At 36.2% G+C, this 21376-nt stretch overlaps 2 protein-coding genes and 1 long non-coding RNA gene across 3 annotated transcripts in view; 2 read left to right on the top strand and 1 right to left on the bottom strand.

Moving 5' to 3' along the window:
- The window catches only part of LOC136252787 (serine/threonine-protein phosphatase 6 regulatory ankyrin repeat subunit B-like), a 40622-nt gene extending 31509 nt beyond the window's left edge, over positions 1-9113 (top strand). Inside the window, exons 4-16 of the mRNA XM_066045354.1 lie at positions 4831-4929; positions 6695-6793; positions 6876-6974; positions 7033-7131; positions 7181-7282; positions 7333-7431; positions 7480-7578; positions 7637-7735; positions 8327-8425; positions 8482-8583; positions 8661-8742; positions 8833-8892; positions 8941-9113. Of these exons, the coding sequence (XP_065901426.1) occupies positions 4831-4929; positions 6695-6793; positions 6876-6974; positions 7033-7131; positions 7181-7282; positions 7333-7431; positions 7480-7578; positions 7637-7735; positions 8327-8425; positions 8482-8583; positions 8661-8742; positions 8833-8892; positions 8941-8954 (1152 nt within the window). The 3' untranslated portion in view covers positions 8955-9113. The remainder of the gene's footprint in view (positions 1-4830; positions 4930-6694; positions 6794-6875; positions 6975-7032; positions 7132-7180; positions 7283-7332; positions 7432-7479; positions 7579-7636; positions 7736-8326; positions 8426-8481; positions 8584-8660; positions 8743-8832; positions 8893-8940) is intronic.
- The window catches only part of LOC136253260 (leucine-rich repeat serine/threonine-protein kinase 1-like), a 172045-nt gene that overhangs the window by 127731 nt on the left and 22938 nt on the right, over positions 1-21376 (top strand). The gene's annotated exons all lie outside the window — the stretch shown is intronic.
- Positions 12258-15303, bottom strand: LOC136253263 (uncharacterized). The gene is made up of 5 exons (XR_010700037.1): positions 14667-15303; positions 14558-14618; positions 12755-12844; positions 12635-12703; positions 12258-12577 (listed from the first exon to the last, which is right to left on the bottom strand). It is a non-coding gene; the product is annotated as an uncharacterized lncRNA (long non-coding RNA).

The following is a 21376-nucleotide window of genomic DNA, read 5'->3' as shown; positions in this document are numbered from 1 at the left end:
TCAATTACAATTAGTTACCAACATTTCATATCATTGATTAAATGAAAATACAATGGTCATAATTATGTAGCCCACTGAACAAAAGCTGGCCATTTTCACAGAATTCTATTTTGCTATAAAAATGTATCATACGTTACGATAGTACTGTATAGTAGGGACCACAAAGGAGTAGGACTGGTCCACAAAATAACATCACCAAAAAATCAGCCTCAATTTTCCCTGACGACGATGCAGTATTGATTAGGTAAAACTAAGCCCAAACAAACTTTCAGATTGATCAAAATGCTTTCAACAAGTTGCTACAGAATCTTTAAAATAATTTATTAATGGAATTTTCTACTGATTGACTGCCTGACTGACTGACTGACTGACTAATGTCTTCAGACAAGCGTAGCTCAATAATGGCTAAAGCTACGGGCTTAATTTTTTCACTGTTTGACGTCACTTTGGCCGGAGAAGTGCCTTTGGCATACTGCAGTATGTACAGTGCATTCTTCATGGACTTACCAGTGTCCTCCTTTTGTCCCATTCATCTTTGCTGACAGCAAAAAGTGTCAATTTTGGTGATAACACATGATGGCTTCCCTACGTAACGGACCAGAAATCGTCCATGTTTTTCATAGTAGCTGTTTTGATTGCAGAGGTGCTTTTCAAACAGTTCTCAATTCATACTGCTGTGTAACAGGTTGAACACAGCCGACAACAAAGCATAATGGATACTTCACTTTTCATATGAAATTGATATAACTGGGGTGCGCAGCACCATTTCTTTTGGTATGTATGTATTGCAAAGGTATTTTTTGAACACTTCTGGATCTGAAATGCTGTGTAACGGGTTGAGAAGCATAATGGATACTTCACTTTTCAGATGATAATTGATATATCTGGGGCGCATGGCACCATTTCAGATGCAGCATGAGTGGGTTCCACAATCATAATAATGATGTTTACAAAAAAAAGGTAACAAACAAGTACACAGAAAAATTTGGAGTTTTCAACTAGAGTAGGAACCATAGCACATCAATAGAAGTACTGAAACAAGCTGGAGTAGTGCACGATATTAAATCACAGTAAAACAATTAGAAGTGTTATATCCCTACTGTGCTCAAGATACCATAATAAAAATGCACAGAAGAGATATAGCACTTCTTATTGTTTTATTGTGATTTAATATCGTGCATGTACTACTCCAGCTTGTTTCAGTACTTTTCAGTACTTTTTACCAATGTGCTATTGACCCTACTCTAGTTGAAAATTCCTGTTTACTCGTTAAAGTAGACTAGGTTACTTTAAAGTTTAAGTATATTTTAATTGTACTGAAACAAAGCTCAAATCAATGAAACCTATACACCATCAGATTTGCAGGGAACAAGAATTTTTTTGTGTTTTTGCAGCATACGACACGTGAGTTATGGACAGTTATTTACTATGTTGTAGAAATATACATAGAAGGAAAACACTATACCTTAATCAATTTGTGAGTTCATGATGAACAGACTAAAGTATTTGTAGCTTGTTTCAGTCATTATTTATGATGCACATGTAATTTATTTGCCATGTCATTGCTGAATTTATTTCTGTTCCAACTGTCTAGTGCTATAACTCCAAGACTATTCATTACAAAAGGCTGAAACTTTGGCTGTCCACACTATATAGATAACAGAGAAGCAATAAAATGGAATTCAAGGAATGCACAAAAACAACAGGTTTTAGCTTAGTGGGTCACATATCACTACTAGATCAAATGTCAACTAGGAGACTACATATTTAGTGACAATATACACTGTATTTTACAATCAGAGTGCACAATATACCATATAGCCTGTTAAGGTGGAAAAACAACAAATAACAGTCATGTTCTTAGCAACAAAATTAGTTTGTTTATAATTGCAAAATCTTCCCTTGTTGTTAACCAACTGGAGAATGAATTGGTACAGATCACATGGTGATGTCTATGTGGGAAGGATTGATTGCATATTTAAGGAAGTATGGCCAAATGATGAGTGTGTGTAAAGTATTACAGAGTACATTGATTAAAATATCATTGAGCTAAATGATAGTGTAGTACTTGCACAGTATTGCAAACTTTGTAGTTTTAACCCTTAAACCTGCATAATCCAGAAAACTGGATTTGATAAAAATGAATTGAAAACAAGCAATACTTTTGCCAATTTACATGGGTGATTACAAACAGGCATATCTCATGAAGTGTCCATCCAGTTGCTTTAAAAACAGATTTAATTAATTGGCAAAGAAGAGTAAGCTAACTGTGTATAAACTTTCAATATACAACAAGGAACTCACCCACGATGACACACTGAATCATTTTGCATCCTTTCACCTTCGTATCGTCATTGTGCTCATCCAACATTGACTTAATCACTTGATATCTATATGTGACCATATTTTGGAAAACCATACATTTGGGCACAAGCAAAATTTGTGGGGAAACTCAGTTAAAAGCTCAAAGATTTAAAATTAATTTTTTGTACATTCTAATGAAGCAACTATTAAGCCTTTTTGCTGTGACGTTTCACATGCATAGCTTCTTTTATCTAGGAGATATACTCAAATACTGTATATCAGACTATGCAGCAGTTTCACATTACGTGAGGGACAATTAACTTACAAATTGGGTGATTTATTCATGTATAAAATCAAATATTTTTTTCTCTTTAGACCATAATACATGTAATTTAACTGAAGAAAAGCACTAAGAACACATGATTAAACAATCTGGGATCCTTTGTATCCATTATAGATTGTATATAGTAATGGAAATCTATGTCAACAAAGTGGTTTGTCATCATTTGTCCCACCTGATCACACTATACAGTACTATAAACTGATATTGAAAAATTATTTAGTTTTGTATTAGACAGTAAATCAACCATATCTTTGGAATGCTTCATTGTATCACAGCAAATTTTCACACAAGGTAGATAACCACTCACTGCTTCATTGTAGCTATAAAACAGAAATTTTACCAATGTACCCAAATGTATGGTTTTCCAAAATATGGTCACATTATATCAAATGAATTGCCATCATGTGAGTGAGGAGCAACGTAACACCAATACAATTAAGTCTACATGACAAAATACAGCTGAGTTATGGCCTTTTGTACATAATTATGTGAAGAAGGTAGACTGAGGGATAGTTCTTTTGCTCTTTCAAAATGAAGTGGGAATTCGCTCTGGGTTGGATGAATGCAGCGAAGTACGTATGGGGCCAATAAACAACAATTTAATAGTAAAAATTAATGGTGTTTGTCATTTTAGATAGCTTTAGCAGTTTTTGTGTTATGGAATTTAGTTTACAAGGCATGCATGTGATCCAGTTTACTGGATTATGCATTTTCAGTGCTAGAATTTTGTAAAACAGCTGCGGGTTTGAGGATTGAATGCTATGCATTCTAAACAAAACTAACTTACTCTCAATTCAAAGTTACTATTCAAATCAAACCCTTTGGCAGCTAAAAATTAAAATTTACTGACAAGTCATGTAAGCAAATCAAGCAATCGCGAATTGGATAGCTACAGAGTTGTATCTATTATACATTATTTGTAATGATGTATATTATCAAGACACACAGCAAATTTGCACCAGCCATTTGTGAGATATGGTTACTCAAAGTTTTGATTGAATCTCTTACTTTTTCTTTTACTTAAGCTGTACAGGTGTTATGGGGACTTCAGTTTACTATTGTATGCTTTGAAAAATTGCTATAAAATGCAAATGTGTAATTTGATTGGTTCAATCTTTAGCACAAAAGAAGAGCATATTATAAAGGTGAATTGATTTACCAAATTTGCTGTAAATCTGATGTATATCCAAGGAGTTATGAGCATTTTTTACATAGAAAAGATCAAACTTCTGTCATGACTACAGGATAAATCAAGTAGGGGAATAACTTGAAAATTGGTGTGTACATAGGCTGATCATCATAGCAGTGCCTTTTGATGGTTTGAAAAATTACTAAGTTATAAAGCAAAAATTGAACAAGTGTAAAATCACATGATCGAATATTAAATATAAAGTAAAACTCTACCAATGGAAGCTCTAGATTGTTCTAGAACATTCTTTGTATGTTCTATTGAAAGTCTTCCAAATTGTGCATTCAATTAGAATATTGCAATAATATTACCAAAATAAATTAATGAAGTAAAGCAAGCACTACAATACATTTATAAATCTGCCGTCAATATCATCATTGTATCTGTATAGAAAAAAGAAATTAAGTAAAACTGAATTTTGGAAAATCACCCTTATGGGTGCATTTGACACATTAGTTAAATATTTACTGTAGTCCTGAAACACAGCATTATAAGTTTATTTCCTACCCATTTAATGGTAGAATAAACCATAGATACCATAAATTACAAGAAAAATTTAGAAAAGTGTGTTCTGCTAATAATAGCACCATGCTAGTTTCAAATATTTTAATTGTTTCAAGCATGAAAATAAGGATGATTTCCAAAATTTGGTCACAAAATTGAAATAAACCCCAAAGTTAGGTTGGTTTGTAGGCCTTATAAAGTACAAAAAGAAGTGAAATCCACACAAAAATAGCCAAGCTGTGAAAAAATGATGCGGCCTTGAAAATCCTGTGTGAAAAAGTCAAAAAATCAAAGTGGCAGCCATTTCATGATGTTAATGCTAATAATGGCTGTGTGCATTGCTAGCATTAGCATCATTGCAGCCATTTCTTGGCTGCTACATTTGATTTCACAAGTTTTTTCACCTAAGGCTGCACTGTTTTTTCACAGTTTGGCTGTTTTTTGTGTATACATATATAGTCATGTAATGGTGTACCATGTCATTTCTCAGGACATGTATGCTCCTTTACATTATGCTGTTAAAGAAGGACACCTTGCAGTTATTGAAACATTGATCAAATCAGGGGCAAGAGTCAACAGCGTTGGAAAGGTAATAGTTATGATCTCATTTGTATGTTAGTACTTTCAATTACTATATTATACTACTACTAGCAGGGGCATATTTAGGAGGTTCCAGAAACTCCTTTTGAAATTTCAACTTGTTAATAGGCTTGCAGCCAAAACTCCTACCTATCATGGTTTGACAGCACAACTATACACAATAAATTTAAAACAGGGCAGGGTAGTACATTTACAGTATAATAGGAAACTAAAATTGATTTTGCAAAAGTAGAGCAGTCAGATTTATATTCTAATAGAGCAGCCAAAACTACTGTAATAGACATTCATAACCCACCATAAATTTAAGGCTTTTAAAAATGATGGCATGTGCCACAACTATTAATTATCCTTTGAGAAGAATGAAGAAGTAAATGAATGATGAAAGCAAACAGCATGGTGCAGTTGACAGAACGTAATCGGAACAACAGATTTGTGAATCTGCTGTCATTACCTTGGCTGTCTTAAATTTCTGGAGCCATACACCTAGTGCAACTGGGTCTTATAGCAGGCAGGCAGGTAGGCATATGAATCCAGGTGAATTTTGAAATTTTTAAAACTCACTGTACATCAAAACATTCAACTTTTTATTTTGTTTATAACCAAAGTACAGCATCATTACAGCAGTACTAATGTATTCCAAGTGATTTTGTGGGAAAACTTATCACAAGACTGTTTTTTTAAAGTGACAAAGCCATATGATTTCTTACCAATCTCTAATTATTAAATACTATCATACTTAATGATTTGTTATGCACTAAGCACTATGTACAGGACCATCTCCACATAATGTAATGGAAACCAAGCATTAAAATTCATGTACATAAAAAATTATGTTGCATGTATATGGATGTTTTTTGTTTGTTTTTTTAACATGCAAATACACTGAGGTAATTTTCAACATCAAAGCTGTGTGTAGCTACATAAGCAAAGACAATTGTAATATTGTACTATTGTGCATACCTAGGTGCAAACTACATTATTTGGTGTTAGTATAGTACCTGTCATGTAGGCCATACATGTAATATAGTACATATCAGGTTCTACATGACATTTAACTTACCAACAGCAAAAAGGAAATAAATATGTAGGATGTAGCATCATGCAGTACCTGTCTATGGTGAAGGCTGAGTTTTGTATGTTAACAATACTACACTCCCTCCTTTACTACCTACAGCATATATATACCTATTGTCATCACCTTCATAAAAGCTACCACTGCTGTAACCACTGGCTATTATAACCTACTGACATTACCTTCATATAGTAAAGTTAACTACTATTAACTGTTATCAAGATTAATAATGTGGTAAGAACAAAAGTACTAAAAACAATGTTGAAACATGTACCAAGTGAGAGAATTGGTACAACATAAAAAGTTATATGAACAAAAGGAAAAAGCTAACTAAAATGCTCGGTTAAGAAGAAAAACAACAGCAAATACTACTGTGATTTGGTCTTGCACCCTAACAGTTTCAAGTTACGTGCTTTACCACATGACTAAAATTAATGTAAATTGTGTTTAGAGTGTCTTTAAAGCTTGTTTATAAAGACATGCTTAAGGTGTTTACTTGTGGTTTGCATGAGAATGAGCTTTTTGACACGAAATCCACCCTGATATGTCATGCAATGGTAGGTGAAATAACCGTTGAATGCCAAAGGAATTTAAGATGGTCACACAGACAGACAGACAGATAGCTTTTCAGCTTTAAAATTAATGTATAATATAGATGTTAGAATGTACCACCTCATTTTAGGACAAATACACTCCTCTACACCTTGCTGTACAAAATGGCCACCTTGCAGTTGTAGAAACATTGATTAGATTGGGAGCATATGTCAACAGTACTGGACAGGTTAGTTGTGATACTTACTGATGCAATTTTAATAAATAGTGCTTACCAGTTTATCACAAAATGTTGTATTGGTTTAATACAGAATGATTGGACACCTATACATATTGCAGCTCAAAGTGGTCAAAGTATGATAGTGGAAACTTTGATTAGATTGGGAGCAAATGTGAATCATTTGGATAAAGTAAATCAACTGATAGTTTGACACTCACCAGGCTACACTTGTTGTAAATATATTTTAGAACATGCTGACTCCTTTGCATCTTGCTACTCTAAATGGTCATGTTGCTGTATTAGAAACTCTGGTTAGGCTTGGAGTAGATGTGAATACCACTGTCAAAGTGAGCCAACATATTCATTACTGTTTCAGTCACATTTCACTGTGTATAGAGTAATGGATCAACTTCTGTACATCTTGCTGCTCAAACTGGTCACATTTTGATGTTAGAGAAACTGATTGCATTAGGAGCAAATGTCAACACTGTCAATAACGTAAGTCAAGGAATATTGTAGTGCATATAACTGCTTGCCCCACTATTTAGAGTGGACAAACTCCTCTGTTTATTGCTGTTCAAAATGGTCATGTTCAGCAAGTGGAGCTGTTGATCAAATCTGGTGCAAATGTCAATGTCACAGACAAGGTAGATATTAATATGAAGAATGATATGATTAGCCTTCAACAACCACAGATTTTGTCAACTCTTCTACATGTTGCAGTTGAATATGGCCATACCCAGATAGCAGATATTTTACTCAAGCATGGAATATATGTGAACTCTATTAATAAAGTGAGTGTATCAAATCACTAACAGTAGACATGTACAACTCCATTTCTTATACATATAGATCCAGTGGACTCCCCTTCATTTTGCTGCTCAGAATGGCAGTGCTCAACTGGTTGAATTGCTTATCAAATCACATGCAGATGTGAATGCTATCAATATGGTTAGACTGTATTAAAGTCTGGGATTTTATGCGTGTTTGTGTTAGCTAGTATGTATATGACTAGCTCAGAAAATTCTACATGTGATAATAAAACTGTAAAATTACTTACATCAAATTTTCCTACAACTTTTGTGTGTCACAACTACAGCTACAAAATAAGTACTAAAGAGAATGTAGCTTAAGTGTATGATAAATAAAGCAACAGCTGCTAAAGCACCCTTCCACTGTATAATGCAAGGTTATTACAGAAGTATTCAATAGCTGGATGTAACTACTGATCACTGACAAGATGACGTATGAATTAAATGTACACTAGAATAACTGTAGTTGTGAGTAATCTACAGTAAAGTCTGATCAAAAACGTAATTAGTCTGGAGTCTGTATGAGGATAAAATGTTTGAATAAATGACCTTATATCCTACACAAATGAGTAATGTGTCCTACAAATAACAGTATGTACAACACAGGTAGTTTACAATAGTAATGTTGAATTTTTAAGCGCAATGTCTTAGCATATGTACATTGCAATAATTAGAATAGTTAGCATGATAAATCATTGTACTAAATTACACCGTACCACTTGTTTTTTAGAAAGGAGAGACAGCTCTTCATTTTGCTTCTCAAAAAGGTTTCCTTGAAGTGGTCAAAATGTTGACAAATGCAAATGCTGACCTGAACATTGTCAACAAAGTGAGCACACACCATCACAGTATAATACAATGATATTCTCTACTACTGTACTACAGGCAAACAGGACACCACTACTAGAGGCAGTATGGAATTGTCGAAAAAGTGTTGTACATTATTATGTAGAGGAGGTCAAAGTGGACACAACTAATATGACTAAGGTGATCATTTAGTGGTACATGATTACATCATCTTCATGTTCCTGTACACATCACTGATACTGTGTGTATTGTTGTAGTACATAAAGCAGTGGATGGAACGACAGTTGGAGGAATACAAAAATGAACCAAAGAGTCGTGGTAAACCAATTCCTGACTATGGTAAGTCATGTATTAGTACTGACATGAAGTAAAAAGGGAAATAATTATTAAATATAATTCATAACAAAACTTTTATCAATCACACTGTAGAATCTGATCCAGACGCTCACTCTGATAAAAGTTCAGGTCATGAATCTGGTGCATCAGATGGTTAGTGAACGTATACTGTGTTCTCATAGTAATGTGTTGTTGTTGTAGAAGAAGAAGAATGAAAGAACTAAGAATTTATAATTATTGCTGGACACCGTAGTTTTGTTAGCTAGTATTCTTGTCAAAACTTTTACATTACTACATACACTGGTCACACTGCACAGCATTACATATTAGCTATTGCTATTATTTATTAGTATTTTCAAATTTTGTTTGTTCACACCATCATGTGGCCAAACAATATCTGGGCCTATCTGGGCTCGGCCTAACCATATCTTATAATTTATCATGGTCTGATCATTATTTATAGAATTATTGATTCAGTGTTAGCATTTCTTCAATGGAACCTCTGTCATTGTTCGCAAGATATAAAATAGCTAACATTGAGTGCGTGCAATTGTTGAATATGCTTCTGTCATTTGGTCTCCATGTACACAGAGTCACATCCATAAAGTTGAAATGGATTTGTTAATTTTCTAAATATGTGACCGGGCCTGCGAAAACAGGGCATGTGGGCACAAACTACACCCCATCACTCTACTGGCCATATCTCATTACTGGAAAAGTATATTTCCATTCTGTGACTTGCATCATTATGCCAATGAAATGCTTACTAAGTGCTGAAAATTGCAACACCATAGCATAATGGTACAAAACGTTATGAGTGATGAAAGTGTGAAAAAGTAGACAAAAATCATGTGCCCACATGCCCTATTATCGCAGGCCCGGTCACATATTCTAGTGTGCCATCACTTTTAAGCCAACTTCACTGGTCATCTCTTCAACTATGTAGTTGGTCCAAAAGTGGATCCAGGGGGGCACAAGGGGCATGTGGTTAGGCCTGAGTCAAATATGCTCAAAATTTTTCCCAATTTAATGCTTGCAGGAATTTCTCAAACTTTTCACTTATTATGCTCTTCAGTAAGGGACCCGCCGATTATGCTGGCATAATTTTGAGCATATATAATAGATACCTAAAAGCATTGAGCATAATGCCAGCATAATAGGTTAAATATTTGTACGATAGTGTAAACTCTTGCTGGAAAAATGACAATAAGATCGATATACTCTAATAGAGCAGTCAGTAACTCTAATAGAACAATCATCAAACTGACTGTTCTATTAGAGTATATCGATCTTGTCTCTTACATGCAGGCATGCAGCAAGAATTTATTATTTGTGTTCCAGCCACTCATGATCATTTTTTTCTTTCTATACAGTGTTAAACTAGTAGCAAAGCATATGAACTAAGGCATGAACATTGAGCATAATCGAGCATAATAGGTAAATATTGAGCATTAATTTAAGCATAATAGGTGAATTTTTTAGCAGTGCAGCATAGCATAATAGGTAAAATTATGAGCATAATAGGCGAGTCCCTACTCTTCAGTACAGTGTTCTCATTGTGCTTGCCTTATGCTCCTAAATTAGCAACATTTCTAAATTATCTTGGAACATTTAACTAGTGAATGCTCTATTAGAGTATTTCATTGTACATGACTGTTCTATTAGAGAGTATCGATCTAAGGAGCTTTTACAATGAGCGTAAGCTCCATATCCACCTAATATTCCAGCATTATGCTGGCATACTGTAGCACTCCAGCCTATTATGCTTTTTATCATGCTGGCATATTAACTGATTTTGACGCAGGCCTACATGTACTCTCCCCCCCTCCCAAAAAAAAAATTATATAGCACCCTGTGCTACAATGCTAATTGTAAAACTCTCCAAAATTCTTGTAGTAGTTACTATCTTTAAAAGTATGGAAACAGATCTTTGGTTGTGGTTACTATGGTTTCAAAAGGAGATTACTGTTTTTCATTAAAAAACTAATTGTGACCAGATTTTACAGAACCGATCCAAATCGCACATCAGGCAAAATCAAACTAACACCACCAGTGGATAGCTACACTATCGTACTACAAGTTTTGACCCTCAGCACTACTCAAACTACACGAGGCTGGTTTTTACACACGTCTTTTCTGGGTGGTGTGGAGTGCTCAAATGGCGGTTTCAGGCCTTGTGAAGGACCTGGCTTGGCAAGGGTCAGTGGTTCACTGGTGGACAGCCTTACAATGTTGGCCAGACGTGTTCTCTGTTGATTTTGCTACATATCAGCCACTAAGGAGCCAGCACAGCCCTGTAATCTCGTGTCTGGACTCCAATCGTGGTCTGCCTCCATTTTGAGGTCTAACTTTTGCCCTCCCAGCCACCCCCCAGCCTCCACCCCTTTGTGAGCACTCGTGATACTACTTCGCTCGTCCAACTGCTCAGATTTTCTATCTTATTTGGCGGGAAACTGTACAAGCAGCTACAAGTACTGGAAGTGGCTTGAAAGGTAACAGATTGATGCATCTTTTGTGTAAATTTCATACGCGTGCTTGCTATCCTTGGAGAGTTATGCTGGCTTCAATTCTTTAAAACCGTTTATCTCGGAACTTCTAATGTGCGATTTGGATCGTTTTCCAAAATCCAGTCACAATTTTAGAGAATTCAATAACTCATTTGAACAAATATCTCTTCCATATTTTTGTTACAAATATACTTCGGTAGAAGAGGACAAAGTTTAGGAAACATAGAACCAAAAATTTGGTGGAATTCCCATACTTTTGGTCTAAAACACTAAAACTGAGTGTTAATATCACTACTTCTAACTGGAGATGATTTTTAAGTACCACAAGCACATCTGATAGAAAAAGGAGTGGAAAAAGAGCAGAGATCAATGAAAACCATCATGTTGTGGCTCCTCTGGTGCATGTCTAGACTGCATGTTATTTAATGAAAAACAGTAATCTCCTTACCACTTAAAGGCTAGGAAAGGTCATTTTTCCCAACAGTAAATGTGAGGAAATGTCACAATTTTACCCTCTTCCCACCCCTATATTCTGTATTAATTGGTTTAAATACTTCCAATTTTAAATCAACAAAAGGTCATCCATCCATACACAAAAATGCAATATGTGACCAGATTTCACAGAACCGATCCAAATCGCACATCAGGCAAAATCAAACTAACACCACCAGTGGATAGCTACACTATCGTACTACAAGTTTTGACCCTCAGCACTACTCAAACTACACGAGGCTGGTTTTTACACACGTCTTTTCTGGGTGGTGTGGAGTGCTCAAATGGCGGTTTCAGGCCTTGTGTAGGACCTGGCTTGGCAAGAGTCAGTGGTTTACTGGTGGACAGCCTTATAATGTTGGCCAGACGTGTTCTCTGCTGATTTTGCTACATATCAGCCACTAAGGAGCCAGCACAGCCCTGTAATCTGGTGTCTGGACTCCAATCGTGGTCTGCCTCCATTTTGAGGTCTATCTTTTGCCCTCCCAGCCACCCCCCAGCCTCCACCCCTTTGTGAGCACTCGTGATACTACTTCGCTCGTCCAACTGCTCAGATTTTCTATCTTATTTGGCGGGAAACTGTACAAGCAGCTACAAGTACTGGAAGTGGCTTGAAAGGTAACAGATTGATGCATCTTTTGTGTAAATTTCATACGCGTGCTTGCTATCCTTGGAGAGTTATGCTGGCTTCAATTCTTTAAAACCGTTTATCTCGGAACTTCTAATGTGCGATTTGGATCGTTTTTCCAAACTCCAGTCACATATAGTCAATGTACAAAAAATGTTCTGTCTTGGGTGTTCATCAATGGCAGACTCCTTGCCCGAACATTTTCTGTGTACTGTAAATAGAAAAAAATAAATGTAATGCCAAAACACTGTACAGTACGATTAAATACCTATTAGTATTGTATCTTTTTCCAAACAACATTCTACCTCTTAAAGTAGTATCCTTCTACTAGTCATATCTAACAAAAAATATATTACTCTATTATAGAATTATCCTTCAAGAAACTCACCAGAAATAATCAATCTAGATGCCAAAACAGCTTGTCCTGGCAGCGATCAATACCTGAACAATCATGCTGAATGGTCCGATGTAGAGAATGCTATTGAAAAGAAGATACGCATGTGAACTACTGTTGGCAATAGAAAAACACATTACAATACCAGTACAAAATATTTTACAGCTGTACGAAGTGATGAATTAGGAGTCCTTGTATTTTGATAGTATGTTGTTATAGCAATACCTCGCTACCATAATCAACCTAGTAAATGTGACCGTATCAGCAAAAACCCGACTTGTTCGCACAAGCATACGTATTGAGAAAATTGAAATTTAAGAATAATTCATAAAATTACGCATGCTACAAAAAAAAACTACGCAAGTTTTTATCGGGCCAGTACTAGAAGAAGGACGACTCAAATCGATTAAAACTATATACCATTTTATTCGCCTGTTCATGGAGAATGTGAAAATCTTTGTTCCGTTTCTCCAGCTCCAACGGTATGCATGTCACGTGCTTTTGTTTACAATGCGGTAAACGTAAACAAGATTGTCACCGTTTCTTCTACCAAACCGCCTTCATATCCATATGCGCAAGTATCTACAGGGCTAATACTATACCTTGGCTGATGTGCTGATCTATGGTGAACGTTTTAAGCCAAATTGCAACATTGTAGACTATTCAAACGGAAGTTATGGCTACGAATGTAAGCGCCTGTAGTTTATTTTCAGTATAGCCACTGTACAAATCGATTACCTTGCTCTTCCTACTGTCTATCGCTATAATTCCAAAACCACATGCCACAGAGGGCTGAAACTTTGGTGGTCCATTCCTTGGACACTGCTGATATTGCTGAGTAAATAAAAATATATATATATTAAATGTGCAAACAAGTCGGGTTTTTGCTGAGACGGTCACAAATGCAACCATCTTCATGAAAACCTACCTAGTTTGTACAATTTCTAAAGTTCTTTTGGTTTTTTCGGGATTAAAAATTTTATTAAAACATAAACTGAGTATGAATAGAACTGCATACAGTAGTACTACACAAAAAAACAGCCTAAATTACCTGCCTCTTTAACACTGGACCACAGTAGCACTACGTTTTTGCGTAGGCTAATGGCAACAGGGATACGATTATCTGATGTGTAGTAAACAATGATGTGCATGCAAAGGCTCAGATTTTAAGCCACCTTGCAAATGTTTTGTTGGATTATAATATAGATAGCTGCCATTTTCATGTCATTGTACCCACAAGCAATCAAGCCGAATGTCACAGCACAGTGAATACTATGCAAAACTATACATCAGCATCAGAAATGTCAAACAATTCTGCTGTCCTAAACTTCTAATAATGCCAAGGTGAAGCAGAACAAATACTCTGGTTGGTCGTAAGGACCTCATACAAGCTCTACCTTCTGTGTTCACCTTCCAGTGCCTTACCAGTAAAGTTGATAATATACTTGAGCCATGGGTATGTGTCATTACATGTATTATTACATGGGTATGTGTCATTACATGTATTATTACATGGGTATGTGTCATTACATGTATTATTACATGGGTATGTGTTATTACAGATTTTTTATCAAGAATTGGATTACAGGATACAGATACACAAAGTACCATATCATTTACATTTAGAGGAGACACACATTCCACACTAACATCTAATACAGGTTTTTGGATCAAGAATTGGATTAGAGGATACAGAGACAAATTAAAGTGCCATACCACTTACACTTAGAGGAGACACACTTCTTTACATACAATCCACACTAACAACCATTAATCACATTAATCATAACCACTAACCTGAAACTTTAAAAGTTTTCATGTGGTTAGCTCATTCTTTGTCTTAAATTGTATCTCATCCCTAAAAGAAATGCAAAGGAGTACGTGCCATCTCATACACACAGCTTACCTCATACATAACCCTCAGTCGTTCGCTAAAACTGCGCGGGTTAATTCCTAGTTCATAAGTCTCGCGATCCATGTTGCTCGAGGTGTTCCTACAGTAAAATCAACTACAACAAACACAGGCAAATTACTGCTTGCCTCTATTGTACTTGGTGTCAAAAGGCGGCACAGCGGTACTGAAAGTCAGGAAACAGAGGTGACAGCGGCGCCACAATAGTCTGAAGGCCACGGCAGAATTTCGGGTCCAGGCGTTCGGGTCGGCAAGCTGCAATCTTTCTCCTCCATTCGTGCGCCGCCATCACGCTACTTCAGCGTTAAATCTGAGCGTTTATTGCTCTAGCTGTAGACGTAGACCTCTGTCACCGTCATCCACTTCTTCTTTGCCAAGTTACAACTTCTGTAAACTATAATAAACGAACATTTCCAAGAAGTATTATCGCAATAATGTGCTATTGCAAGTGCGGATATTATAAAGCTACTCTGCCACGTACTCTGCAATAGCGATAACGACTTCAACTAGACTACCTGGTGATAATAGCCAAATAGGTAGACTAGATCTAAGTCACAGTGGCCATGCAGAGCGTCCTGTTCCAGTAATCGCTGGCATGGCAGCTTGACGTCTAGCAGTCTAGTTCGCGAGTTGTAGCGGCATAGTCAGCCTCATTCAGAGGTGCACACATCAGTGGCGGATCTAGGATTTTTAAAAGGGGGTTTCTGAAATTTGGTATAGCTAAATAAAGCATCTGATAACAATTCTCCGGAAAATTTTGAGATTTTAGAAGCTCTGAGATTGGATTTTAGGCTATTTTTTGTTAGTAATTACAATAAATTCAATACTTTAATCTGTAAATAATTACTAAATACTATAGCTAACTATAGGGCAAATATGGTGACTACAAGCTGTGGCTTTGATTGCTCTATTAGAGTAGTTACTTGACTGCTTTATTAGAGTATCTCGATCGTTTTTAATGCAGTGGGAGATGAAAAATGAAGTGTTGCTGATGGTTTAATAGCTATAAATGGTGTTAGTTAAGTGCAACTGCATGCATGCTACTGGTATATAGTTGTTTGCTATCACAAATTGTCAATACAACAATGTTTATGTAATGAGAATGCCACTAAGCTAAATTGGAAAGGGGGTTTCTGTCGAAACCCCAGAAACCCATCTAGATCCGCCACTGCACATTCACCAGTATTAAATTCTTAGCTAAATAACTTCCATTGCATACATTAAAAAACTTAACAACTTTAATTATGTTTACTGTGCAATGTAAATATATGGAAAGTTAGAGGGCTTTCAAAGATCATCTTTCCATGAGTTTCCTAAAACAAGGTACAGTAATATACGTAAATCTGATCCATTTTTGTAGTGCTAGTCCATATAATACATAAAACAGCATTAAATACAACAAAATACTTACAGGTGGCCGGATATAAAATTTTAAAAAATTGCCAAAACTCCAATTTTAGTATCACTGCCTCACTGCCTTACTGCCTTACTGCCTCACTCACTGACCACAGTCACGAGCCTAGAGTCCAAACGAAGCAGCGCACGGTCACCATTTTACACTACAACAACAAACTCACCGGTGGGGTGTGCCTTTTGGGGTTCCTATGAGTGTATGCCCTGTGCGCCTTGTATTTCCTTTTATCTTCAATCAGGTTGGTTGTCATCTTCTTCAAGCACTAAAACCATACTGAGGCATTAATTTTCCATATCAACACTTTTCTGTATACACCACAAAATTATTTCAGAAAGCGCTTATGCTGCTGAAAGAGCGGGGCGCTTATAATTTCAAGTGTTGCACGTGAAACATTAAGGCTGCTGAGTTGTCACTTCAACTTTTGGACTGCAATCGACAAAGAGACTTAAGACGGACTGATACTTGACGGCTTGTTTCTCTGAACACACTGACTCAGCCACTCAGTTCTGGATGGCGAGATCAGCAGCGAGTGATTCGTGTGATTGGATAATATTCGAGTGGAATTTGTATTACTTCATCCTGTTAGTGGAGACTAAGCTCCAGACAACTGATTCAAGACTCCCATTAATTAAGCAGTAACTCTTATTGCATTTTTTCTCCTTTCTTTGTACTTTTAATTTGTTGTTTCTTGTTATAAAAGTTTGTACAGACAACTGAAAGGGCCTGTTCATTCGAACAACTTCTGGCCGGGGTAAATAGAACACGGACCATCGTACTGAGACACGGGTCATACAGATCTGAGCGCTACCGCTACTATGATCAAAGGCAAGCTAAGCACGCTACTACGGGCCTAGCTATATGCTTCCAAGTTTGGCACAGTACATACTTTAATAAACTGTAACTAGCTAGCTGTGCTACAACAAAAAACTAAAACTAGTATTTTAAAAATTGTTAATTTAAAAATGAAGTAGGGATCTATGAAATAAAAAGTAGTTAAACAAGAAATATTACAGCATAACTCAATGGGAAAGTCCCCACTTTGGCACATTAGCTATAATTTTGCTCAATGCCAAAGTAGGGACTTTCCCATTGAGCTATGCAGTAATACCATCATTCATCTCTTCTTTCACTACTCTTTATTGCACAGTTAGATCCCTACTTCATTTTTAAATTAACAATTTTTAAAATAGTAGTAAAATAATTAAATAGAACATATTAATGCCTTTGAAAAACAATACCATTGCCACTCTTAAAAGTGGCTCACAACTATAATCATACACTATGATAGTAGTGTATAGTAGGGACCACAAAGGAGTAGGAGTGGTCCACAAAATAACATCACCCAAAAACCAGCCTCAATTTTCCCTGATGACTATGAGGCAGTATTGATTAAGTAAAACTAAGCCCAAATGAGCTTTCAGATTGACCTGAAACGTTGTCAACAAGTTGCTAAAAAATAATTTATTTAATGAATTTTCTACTGATTGACTACCTGAATGACTGCCTGACTGACTGACTAATGTCTTCAGACAAGCGTAACTCGATAATGACCGAGGCTATGGGCTTGAATTTTTCACTGTTTGACGTCACTTTGGCCCGAGAGTTGCCTTTGGCATACCGCAGTACATACAATGCATTCTTCATGGACTTACCAATGTCCTCCTTTGCATCCCATTCATCTTTGCTGACAGCGAAAAGTGTCGATTTGGTGATGACACGTGATGGCTTCCCTTCATATCAGACCGGAAATCATCCATATTTTTCATAGTAGCTGTTTTGATTGCAGAGGTGCTTTTCGAACAGTTCTCGATTCGTACTGCTTTGTAACAGGTTGAACACAGCTGAAAACAAAACGTAATGGATACTTCACTTTTCATATGAAAATTGATATAACTGGGGTGCGCGGCACCATTTCTTTCGGTATGCATGTATTGCAAATTAAAGGTGCTTTTCGAACAGTTCTGGATCTGAAATGCTGTGTAACGGGTTGAGAAGCATAATGGATACTTCACTTTTCAGATGATAATTGATATAGCTGGGGCGCATGTCACCATTTCAGATGCAGTATGAATGGGTTCACCAGTCATAATAATGCTATTTACAAAAAAAGTTAACGAACAAGTACACAGGAATTTTTAACTAGAGTAGGGACCATAGCACATCAATAAAAGTATTGAAACAAGCTGGAGTAGTCCATGATATTAAATCACAGTAAACAATAAGAAAGGTTATATCCCTACTGTGCTCAAGATACCGTGATAAAAATGCACAGTAGAGATATAACACTTCTTATTGTTTTACTGTGATTTAATATCGTGCATGCACTACTTCAGCTTGTTCAGTACTTTTTATCGATGTGCTATGGTCCCTACTCTAGTTGAAAATTCTGTGTACTTGACTACTTGTTAAAGTAAACTAGGTTACTTTAAAGTTTAAGTATATTTTAATTGCTTCAATTCATATTGAAACAAAGCTCAAATCAATAAAACCTATACACCATCAGATTTGCAGGGAATAAGATTTTTTTTTGTGTTTTGCAGCATATATACGACACATGAGTTATGGATACTTATTTACGATGCTGTAGAAATACATGTAGAAGGAAAACACTATACCTTAATCGATTTGTGAGGTCATGATGAACAGATTAAAGTATTTGTAGCTTGTTTCAGTCATGAGTTATGATGTCCGTGTAATTTATTTACCTGTCATTGCTGTATACAAGTCGAATTTATTTCTGTTCCAACTGTCTAGTGCTATAATTCCAAGACTATTCATTACACCTGCATAGTCCAGAAAACTAGATTAAATAAAAATACGAACTGAAAACAAGCAATACTTTTGCCAATTTACATGGGTGATTACAAACAGGCATATCTCATGAAGTGTCCATCCAGTTGCTTTAAAAACAGATATATTTAATTGGCAAAGAAGAGTAAGCTAACTGAGTATAAACTTTCAACATACAACAAGGAGCTCAACCACTACAATGCACTGAATCATTTTGCATCCTTTCACCTTTGTATCGTCATTGTGCTCATCCAACATTGACATAATTACTTGATATCTATATGTGACCATATTTTGGAAAACCATACATTTGGGCACAAGCAAAAGTTGTGGCGGAACTCAATTTTAAATTTCAGAGAGTTAAAATTAATTTCTTGCACATTCTAATGAAGCAACTATTAAGCCTTCTTGCTGTGAAGTTTCATACATATAGTTTCTTTTATATAGAAGATATACTCAATTATATCAGACTATGTAGCAGTTTCACAGCGTTTGAGGGACAATTAACTTACAACTTAGGTGATTTAATTGTTCATTTATAAAACCAAGCACATTTTTCTCTTTAGACAACAATACATGTACTTTAACTGAAGAAAAGCACTAAGAATACATGATTAAACTATCTAGGATCCCTTTTTATCCATTTTAGATTGTAGGAATGGAAATCTATGTCAACAAAATGATTTGCCATTATTTGTCCCACCTGATCACTATACAGTACTATAAACTGATATTGAAAAGTTACTTAGTTTTGTATTAGACCAGGGCAAGTGGAAGCTCTTAGTGGTTGGTCAGGCAACAAGCCAGGTTTTGATTCAGGGATTGTGATGAGTGTGCGAAGCACGATGAGTGACTGTGCCGCGAAGCATGCCCCTCTAGGGGGGTCTGGGGGCATGCCCCCCAGGAAATTTCGAATTTTTAGTGTTTGTAAACCACATTCTGAAGCAATTTTAGCACTTTACAAGAGTTGATTTTAAGATATTGTTTCATACATACACTGACTTTTGTAACCTCCCTAGCTGTCACACTACCTTTCTATATGTTGTAAAGTCTAATTTCGTTTATAGAATTGATCAAGTTTTACAGGCTTTGCCTTCTTACCTGTACCCCCAATAATAATAACTGAACCTACCTTTCAGCAGAGCTGGAAGAACGTCCACCGCACTGGTCATCACGTGCTTCGATCATTAAACGCACGAATATAATAGAGGATAAGCAAGTGGTAACGTGAAGTCGGTTGCACATCCTTTTACTGCATTAAAGGTTAGAATGGTTAGTGTCTGTCTAGAAACATATAAATTAGTGTATGTCATGACGACATAACTACTAACTTATCAGTACGGAGCTATATAATATTAGTGTGTAGCTATATTAGCTTAGCTAGGCATGCGCTCACATGACTGGCTTGGGCTGTGAAAATCTGCTACGGTAGTGGCCGTAGTGTTTACACCGGCCCTGTAGACACAGGACCGGAGGAGGGAAAATTGGGTTGTGCAGACGTTGGCGTATAATGACAAAAATTGTCTTTATGCCTAAAGACAAGATTTTATGCCAATCATTTCTTTAACCCTAAAGACAAGATTTTACGCCAAGCTTGTCATTAAGTACTTAATGACAAGCTTTTACGCCACTTTCATTGGCATAAAATGCATTGTGAAAGTAACTTTACAGGAAAGTATACTATAAAGGGAAGATTTTACGCCAAGCAGTTAAAAACAAAGAATTCACCATATCCAACAATTAAGCGACTTTTAATACAAAAAATTTTATTGGCAAGATACACGCGTCTACACTGGAAGCAGGTTTTCAAGGCTCTGTTATGGAGCGTCAGATAACTTTTAATCCCTTTCCAGGTTCTAGTAGGAATGGCCAGTATGACATCTACTTTCACGTAAAATGTAACAGCTTAATACGGCCTTCTTCATGGTACAAAGTAGGGGATTTAACATTACACATAGAACCATTGGCAATGAAAATATTTGCTCACCCCAACAATCCAGGCGCGAACTTTTTAACGATTCCAGGTTATCCCAGGCTAGATCTATCCTTTCTTGAATACTTCAGCTAGCTATACCGTTCGTGACGAACGTTTTACACGGTACAAATAATTTTATAAAAATCACCATCTCAATCCAATAGTCGCATACCCTGGCTGAGCACTGATTATTAATGACGCGCGCGCTATATTGCGTGGGCGAGTTGCAATGGAGAAGTATTCCGTTCTTGAATGTTTAATTCATCAACTTTTCAATGATCAATAGTCCTTGTACATCATGCTAATAACATTTTTGATCACGTGATACATCTTTGTATTTTGTACATGTAATCAAATAAATATTTTGAAAAATGGTCATTATAAAAATTTCAAGTTATTTGTTTGCAGTTCTCCAACGTATAAACCTGTGGAAAAAACAGTCACATTTAAATTGGTGAATTTAAAAAAAATCTTTATCACGCACACACTACACACACACACACTCACACACACACACACACACAC

The sequence above is a fragment of the Dysidea avara genome, chromosome 4 (assembly GCF_963678975.1).
Source record: "Dysidea avara chromosome 4, odDysAvar1.4, whole genome shotgun sequence".
In the NCBI taxonomy this organism is placed as follows: Eukaryota; Metazoa; Porifera; class Demospongiae; order Dictyoceratida; family Dysideidae; genus Dysidea; species Dysidea avara.
Note: the sequence above shows the minus strand (reverse complement) of the source record. Positions and strands in the feature narration are given on the sequence as shown.